The sequence below is a fragment of the Electrophorus electricus genome, chromosome 18, assembly GCF_041902795.1.
Source record: "Electrophorus electricus isolate QZ-2024a chromosome 18, ASM4190279v1, whole genome shotgun sequence".
Taxonomy (NCBI): Eukaryota; Metazoa; Chordata; class Actinopteri; order Gymnotiformes; family Gymnotidae; genus Electrophorus; species Electrophorus electricus.
Genome location: NC_137514.1, coordinates 15,759,576 through 15,768,767, shown reverse-complemented (window position 1 = coordinate 15,768,767; position 9,192 = coordinate 15,759,576). Strand labels below are relative to the sequence as shown.

Below are 9,192 nucleotides of genomic sequence, written 5' to 3'. Positions count from 1 at the left end.
TAAGAATAAGTGCTACATACACTAAAGTTCCATTTTTGAGAAGGCCTAATTATGATTGTTTGCGTGCGCTCGCTTGCATTTTTTTTTTCCCTGAGACGGCCGTGGGTAATATTTTAAGGAACCTAATTGAGAAAGCTGATGTGGAGTCATCGTAAGATTTTGTTGTAATCCATTGCAGGGTTTGTAGATAACTGGGATAAATGTAGAAAACTGGGCTAAATGTTTTGTGTAAATATGAGTAAGCATATTACATGATTATAGACCGTTCTGTTCGGACAGCTTGCACTTCACTTTTTAGTAAAGACTGGCGCTTATAAGTAAGGAGGCTAAGTAAATAAATTAAAAAAATAAAATAAGTAAACACTGTTTTTTTTTTTTTTTTTTTTTTTTTTTTTTTTTTTGTAGAGCGATGAAAACCAAGTTTACAAAACGCATTGAGAACACACTGACATGCTTTGGGCGTAATGACTCTTTGGCTGACAATGAACAATTGTATAAGTAACGAATGGTCAAATGAAAGAGCATTATTTTCTGTGCTCTCTATGTAATTGTTATCCTATTGTTTATAAAATACTCTGTCACATAATAATGCTCTATGATTAAAACTAAATAAGCGTATAACACACTTCAACACTGTAACAATGAAAAAACTATACAGACAAAAAAATGTTTTTTTTTAAGGGGCTAATTATTACTACTACAACTACCACTATTACCTTTACTACTATAATTATCATACTGCGCTCCTCTTTTTCTGTTTAATATTATTATCCACAAAGGCAGCAACAGCAATAATTCTAATAACAGTTCTTCGATGAGATTACTTCAATATAATAATAAATCGCCATGCGTGTATCGTAAAAGCTAGTATTCTATGACACCAGTCAATAACAATCATTGTAAGAGCACTTCTCTGCATTTGCGATCCGAGCTGTTCACGAACATCTGAAATATTAAATGATTTGGTTGCGCCGTCTTATCATCATTGTTATGCGCTTCTACAGATGCAGAAACACCGAGTGCTTACTGGAGTGGATTAAGTATGCACCAGCATATAAGATATTTAAAAATCCACCCTTTCTTTATTGGCAGAAAATTGTAAAATTCGATTGGACGTTCTTTCTCGTGACAGCGAGGATATTCTCACCCTATTGGTCCATTGCACGTGTGTCCCGCTCACATGCTTCCGGTTGAGGGGGGCGGGGGGGGGAGAGAAAGTACGCGAGGAGCAAAGCGATTTTAGAAAGAGTTTAGGAAGCGCGAGCTGTCATACGGGGGAGCGAGGCTGGGACTGCGGAGCATCGCGCGATGTATTGTCTGACGTGAAGAACGGGTGCGTTTTGTACTTGAAACGCTTTGACTCCGAGGCATTCCGATGGTGTGACGGTCCCGTTTGAAGGTATTTAATATACCTTTCATTGCTATATTACAGAACGGTATCATTTTTGTCACCGACCGGATAAAGTTCTTGGCAACAAGTGGAATTTTGGCGTGGAAAGTGCGATCCAGCTGTCCCAGCTATGGAGGAGCAAAAGGATCAAAATAGTCGTGATTCGACTGAAGGAGACAGCGTCTCGCTTTCTCCTAACGTACCGTCCCCTCCGATTTTACCTCACCAGGCAGCGCCGCAAGTCCACAGAACCACGAACTTTTTTATCGATAATATTCTGCGGCCGGACTTCGGCTGTAAAAAAGATCCTGGGAATAGAGAGCGTGCCCAGACCTCGGGCCGAGAGAACGTTAACCCTTTGATAATAAGGCCCTCTCACACAAGCAGCCTTTGCCAGGATTCCAACTGCAGTAGTGACAGCACTTCTTCTTCGTCTTCGTCGTCGTCGCCGTCGTCTAAGACGACTTCTGCAAAACTAGTCGAGGGAAATGGAACTACTACGTCGAAGTACGGGGAAAACACGTCTATAATGGTGGTGAACGCTAACGGAGGGACGCCGCCAAGTAAAGAATCGACGCAGCCTTTACTATGGCCTGCGTGGGTATACTGCACCAGATATTCTGACAGACCCTCATCTGGTAAGGCCCAAGTTTCTTAACTGTGTTACATTACATTCGGTTCAGAGAGCTGAATTTGTGTAAATAATCATTCTTGACCAAGTGTTTTATTTAATTTGTATATTTGATATTTAGCCTCTTTTACGCATTCCAGAGGGCCCGACGTAAACCTTAGAGACATGTCTCTGGACGTAATTTTAGATTTATATTACAATATGTTCTAAAAGTATGTAATATCCCATTACTGTAAAACTACCACCACCAGAATCAATATAACAACAACAACAACAATAATAATAATTGTGCATATTGCTGAAGTGAAAATATTCGTGAGGCACACATTTATTACTTATTGTGGGTGTTTCCCTGGAAGCCTTACATTTTCCTATTGTATTCATTTTTATTTGCATATATATGTAAATTTGCAATGAGAAACAAGTTAGGCTCTAAAGTAATTTATATACTGACCGGAGACCATCTAGTCATGAGCGATTTAATTAACCGTTAGGCTGGTAGCCTAGCAGCTGTGTAGAATTGATAGACGTTTTTAGTGTACCTGTAACCAGTACAGCTGTACTATCTTTCAGCTAACATGAATCTCTGAATTGCATAGGAATTATAACTCATCTTGACTGCAGACTATGGAATAGATTTTTCTGTCGCTTCCTTTACTGGCTGTAAAGGTATTCCCACGTCCACCACACCTGACAGTGTGGATGGTTTGAAAAGATGCTTTGATTGACTTCAGTGATTGACTTACTGATTGAGCTATCACTGACTTACTGACTCAGTCTCCTCTTGTGCGTTTGTCCGGCCTGTGTGGGTTGGTTACTGTGAAAATGCGAATGTAGCTATTAAAGAAGAAAGAAATCCAGATTTTCATCAAATGGTTAAAGGCACATTTTTTCATGTGATGGTCATTGTATACGATCAAAAGCAAAGCAAGATAAATTAATGGACTGTTAATTTCCTTTCTATACAGGTAGATTATGAAGGTAGGATTTTCACTTCGAGTGGATAAAGGTGATTTTGTGCGCTTAAAATAAAGATATTAAAAAATGTACAGAATTTACGATGCTAAATGATAATGTAGACGCAACAAACCCTGAGAACTGCGGGAACTTTACCCACTCTAAGAGGATATACTATATGAATGAATATGTATACGCACGTTTGGAGTGTACAGTGTACTCACTTTAACCGTGATATTTTTTTAACATTATTTCATATCCCCACACCTGGGGGCTATTATTATTATTATTATTATTATTATTATTATTATTATTATTATTATTATTATTATTATTACTATAACTATAGTTGGCCTATTGTAGTTTTGACATGATATTTGGCGGGGAGTTTTAAAAGATGACTGTAACTAATATAACTGATGAAAAATAATATTATAGAATATTTATCTGGTCATGTAGTCATTTTCCAGTATGTGCAAGGACTGTCTATTTTTTTCAGTTAGTGAACATGGCTCGGTGCCGTTTGTGGATTATCAGTTCATGAGCAAGAATTCCCTCCTCGGCTATTATTATGTGATTTTAAAATGAGAAGCCTGTTCTTAGTTAAGGGCAATTCGCCGACCTACAGGGACTCTTTTGATGCTCTGCGTCTGTGAAGTAAACCAAGAGTCGGGAGCTGAGGCCTAGGAGCGGGCGTTTGCAGACGCATGTCCTCGCTGGGCCAGCATGACTCCATTACGAGCTATACAAAAGATTTGGGATGACCTGTATATTTGTGTAATAAAATCTAGACTGCCTTAGGTTCTGCGTGTGCTCTTGAATGAGATTCACAGAGTTGCGTGTCATATGGTCATATTTAGAACAGAAATGCCACCACCTTCCTTTTAGTGGGATAACTCCATATGGCGATTCCCACAGTCTTTGTTTTATTTACTAATTGTGCATGATTTTAACTGGTATATTCCGCTATGTATAAAGAATTGTTTCATTTGAAGAAATACTCCGTTTATTATATAAGTGTAATACAAATATGTAATAAACATTAAAAAGAATGAATGCAGAGGGGGAGATATAACATTCTTAAGGAATTTAATCCGTGATTTTACCTATATGCACTGATCGCGTAATTAATACAAGGGCTCCAATAATCTTGGATGTAACCAGAGAAACTGGGTATCAAAAGAACGAAATTATTGCAAAAAAAGGAAAGAAAAAGCAACAGTCCAGTGCTTTAAGGACCGCACAACCATGTGGGCCTCCATTTCCATCGTATCGTAGTCAAATTTAGTGCTATTGAGCAAATTCGTATCAACTGCAAGTTTGAAATGTTGACAGGGCTGCATGATATTTACGTCTTCGTTTTATTGTTGTTTCCACACCAGGCCCAAGGACACGAAAATTGAAAAAGAAGAAAGGCGACAAAGAAGACAAGCGACCGAGAACCGCTTTTACGGCTGAACAGCTGCAAAGACTTAAAGCCGAGTTTCAGGCGAATCGGTACATTACGGAGCAAAGGCGGCAATCACTGGCCCAAGAACTCAACCTCAATGAGTCTCAAATAAAAATCTGGTTCCAGAATAAGAGGGCAAAAATCAAAAAGGCCAGCGGCTACAAGAATGGTCTCGCGCTCCAGCTCATGGCCCAGGGACTCTACAACCATTCCACGACCACAATTCAAGACGACAAGGATGACAGCGAATAATAACTGCCTCATCTCTTCACAAGAAAAGCGACAGACGCTGACCCAAAGCGACTTTTTTCATATCTTTTGTGAAACAAATGTATGGAGAAGAGGAGAATTCTCGATTCGAAGACTCCCTATTTAAACAAATCTATCCTAGGCTACACTATATGGACACACATCTAAATACGAACACTATGAAGATTTATATATAGCCAAAACTGTAAGATGTATATATTTAAATTCAGGTAGGGGGGTACCTGTACTTCTCCTTACTTGCTGGACATTTTTATCGTTTCTCTCCTTTCCCGATGTTGTTGCTCTCCGTCCCCGAAGGCCCAGTTGTCAGATTCCTTAGCGTTTTGTGATAACCCTTTCTCTAAAGTCCCCTGTCTCACAATTCTAAACACGCGTGACTGAACCGACGCTTCAAGCCAAAGATTTTAATATGTTTAGAGATTATGTTGTCTGAAATAAAAAAAAGGTAGAACGCGCCATTGTTTTTTTTTCCCTTTCACATCATGTTAGCCTAGTAGCTTAGCTGAAGTATATCGAATCTTTTGGCTAAATTGTAACAACCCCTTTCAGATACCATCAAGTCTAAATTTTATGTCTAAAATTTCTTAAGTGTAAAATGTAACATTTAAGATCTAAATGTTACACTCTAGTCGTTTTCTTTTCAGTTAACATTAAATTTTATGATGACTTGAATATGCTTGCTAATTAGACACCGCATGGTTTGATGGCGACTTTCACTATTAAAAATGATTTCTTCGGTCAACGGGACATTTTTAGGGAGCCATCCTATAATCTAAATTGTAAAATTAAGTGTTGAGTCTAAATGGTAGAGCTGAAATATCTATGTTTCGGGCTCAAATAGGATCAATTAGTTTACAGACAGCTATATTAATCTATGTTTCGGACACGCATTTCAATGGATCCCCTTTCCTGCAAATATTCCACGCTCTTGGTAAGCCTGTACTTTCCGTCTTAGCATAGACAAAGAAGGCTTAACTGAAAGAGTAAAATGGGCTCACACGCGCGGGCGCGCACACACACACACACACACACACACACACACACACACACACACACACACACACACACACACACACACAGATTAATGGCGTGATCATCTAACTGCAGAACTATTATAATATAATTTTATATAATATAATATATTTTATATACTGAGCAGCTGAACTGGAATTAGGCCCATTATTGCTTTACTGACAAAAACTGCCTCCAACTAACCCGTGTAAAACCAACACGCATAAAATAGTGAAAATATATTCTTAGATAATTTTTAAAAAGCAACATATTAGAATGCTTTTGTAATATAATACTGTAGTCTTAATTACCATGTATGCTTACGTATACAGCTTCGCAGGCAACGACATTGCCTGGTCAATTAAGTAAAATTTAACGCAAATATTTGGTTTCTAATATAGATCGGTGATGCTCTTGTACTGTATGGGACAAAAATATTTTTATCCAGATTATCAGATATATTAATCAGATTATTTATTCGTGTCAGTGATTATACATCACTTAAACGGAAGTAAAAAAGAAAAAAATAATAACTATTAAAAGAAGAAAACTTTTAAAATCAAAGAATAGAATACGGGATTCACTATGCATAGACAATCCTAAATGAGTTTAATAAACCATATTCAGCTAATGTAAATGTGCTATTGTTGGCATCTGATAGCACGTTGTCTGTGGTTTAATATCGCATAGGCCTGCAATGTGATTTGTAGCGATCTTCGCGACGATCATCACGATGACTGACGCAGTGCGTTTACCACACCACAACGCTCGCCGCCGTAAAGTGTCCTGTGTCAGACAGCGGGTGCTTTGTGAATCCGTGCAACTGCATCAAAGCACAAAATCGTAAGACCTACCCCGGCGGGGTGAAAGGTCAAATTAGGGAGTCAAAGCAAGCTCACTGAGGCTGCGGGGCACTGTGATGGCACTGTGATCGCACAGGGGTATACTTCCCAAAAGCTTCAAAGCGCAACAGTTGTCGTCAGAGTTTGACAGGTCGTCACTATGTCGAATTTAACGTGAACTTGTCGAGATAGCTAGTATTGCGAGGTTTTGGGACCTTTTTTTTTTGGGAGCTCTAGTTCAGGTTCATTACCTAGTACCAAAGTAAACAACACGTACGCTTAGCAATAGCGCTGTCAAAAGCTACTGCGAACGTTTCTAACAACTGAGTCGTGCCCATTAAGCGCTTTTTCTCGTAGATGACGCTTTTTATTACAGACACACACACACACACACACACACACACACACACACACACACACAGAGAGAGAGAGAGAGAGAAAGAGAGAGAGAGAGAGAGAGAGAGAGAGAGAGAGAGAGAGAGAGGCATATACTTAAAGTCCTTGTGTATTTTGATTATTCCTAGTTCATAGTTCATTACTTGTGTGTAGTCGACAAATTCCAGCTATGCCGTTAATGACTATATTAATGACTGTCTGAAGGTAAAGCTGAATTGTAAGGCTATAAAATATTACATGGTTTTGATGCCTTCGATTAGCTTACTTTATAAATTCAAAAACGCCTCTAGATTAGGTATACACCAAAGAAACTCTTTATCTTATGAACTTTAAGGTTCATTTAATCCTACTGTTAATTGGCATTCAATCAATCAATAAATAGATTAATTAATTAGTTACACGTTTTATTAGCAAACATGTCCGGTAATGCGCATAGTATTGCATGCAGGATATAGATTTTCTTCTTCTTCTCATTTCTTTTTGCATTTAAGAAGTCTATAATATAAAGATACATTGTTTTACACAGAAATCTGCTCCAATCCCTCCCACATTTCAGCTCCTGCAGTCTAGTTTCTCATTTTACATCACAGGTTGTTTTTCATATTCTTTTAGTATATTAGGTTACGTTTTGTTGCTATATCTGTAATGCTGACTTGGCGATTTGTCTTGAAAGCTTAATTATAATGTGTGTGCATCAGTACGCTGAGTACAAACTTAAATGGCTTTCCGAGAGTGGTAATCCAACATTAAAATATGACAGTATGTGCGATAACATCCAAACATATGCACGCTTAGAGGGTTTACACCAGATCGTTGTCGCTGTGTTGGCGCTGTGTGCATATTTGGACGATTAGTCAACACAACAAACGGTGCAAGAATCACCACAAGTCATTTTATATGAAAGACTTGATATGATGCACTGTATTACTCACGGTAACACTCGTATAGTTACATATAAATGTCCATTACAAGACGAGCTTTCCAGATGACATCATGAGTAACTCCTGATGTCATCACACCATTACCGCTTTCAGTTGAATCGATGAATTAATTAATAACAAAAAATATAAACCAATTCTGATACGGATTAATAATGCCAAACTGTGTTTTTGTAATTACCTGATTTATTTTGAGACACAACGGCAACGTTACAAACATAATAAGTCATAAACAGATCTTGAATGTTTGAACTATTAAATAATATGTTTGGAGTGTTTTATCTTACCTTTTATTTTCAAATAAGATTTAAACTATTTCCACTATCCCACTTTTCAATGAACCTGCCATCAATAAGTAGGCTAGAGACCTAATTACGCCGTAACGACATTAACCAACTAAATGAAGATAGATGATTTAGGCACAACGTTGTGAGTGTGATCAATACACATTTTGGGCTACCAATTCTCACAAAATTGCAATTTACAAACAAATTAGCTTCTTCTATTATTTGTTTAGTCATCTCAACCACCGTGACATTCATGTAGTGGCAACAAACGGACGGGAAGATGCCTCCAGCAAGCAGCCGAGGCTACGCGAGACTACTTGAATCCAACAGGCGAGACTTTGTTTTGAATTAATTTTAGGAGCCTGTGCTGCTGTTTGCAGGACATAGTTTTGTTGTTGTTGTTTTGTTTTTTTTCTAAAGCCCGTGGGCAGCGAGCTTTTGTTTTAATCACTATCCATTGCAGAACTGCTGCATGTTCGGTGCCATTAGCTTTACTTAGTGAGTTTTATAAGCCCATTTACGCATATAAGGCTAGCATAAAATGTTTAACACTATTAATTTAAACAGGCAAATCGCGATGATATTAGAATAATTTAATTAAAATTAATTCCACATTTATACAAGATATTAGTTTCGTGTTAGGTTGAGACAGTCATATATAGCAAAATAATATAGTTGCATGAAACATTTTTATTTGTTTTTAAACGATAGCTAAGCATTGTGAATTATGAATTATTCAACTGCAATACTGCAATGTAACGTCTTATTGAAACATACGAACAACGTGAATCTTCCAGGTTGAGACAATTCTGTTACAAAATGTAGTAGTTGGCCATAGATACTGTAATTTCACACTACAATAAATGAGTACTGTTTACGAATAGATTATACTATATTTTAATTACATTTCACAAGTAGATTTTATCAAGCTGAAGTTTTACCAACTTTTTTTTACTCTCAAATGTTGGTATTTATACCAACTTTATACTACTTTATACTATTTACCTACTCCAGTTTGAT

General features: G+C 37.5%; 1 protein-coding gene across 1 annotated transcript; it reads left to right on the top strand.

Annotated features, from left to right (window-relative positions):
- The first annotated feature begins 1,247 nt into the window (after positions 1-1,247).
- On the top strand, positions 1,248-5,443 carry en1b (engrailed homeobox 1b). The gene is made up of 2 exons (XM_027027508.3): positions 1,248-2,028; positions 4,361-5,443. The coding sequence occupies exons 1-2, from the start codon at positions 1,521-1,523 to the stop codon at positions 4,678-4,680; spliced, it is 828 nt and encodes a 275-aa protein (XP_026883309.1). The 5' UTR covers positions 1,248-1,520; the 3' UTR covers positions 4,681-5,443.
- The last annotated feature ends 3,749 nt before the right edge of the window (positions 5,444-9,192 follow it).

Coding starts and splice junctions, on each gene's coding strand:
- en1b (XM_027027508.3), top strand. CDS start 1,521: ATGGAGGAGCAAAAGGATCAAAATAGTCGTGATTCGACTGAAGGAGAC. Junction 2,029..4,360: donor TTCTGACAGACCCTCATCTG/GTAAGGCCCAAG, acceptor TTTCCACACCAG/GCCCAAGGACACGAAAATTG.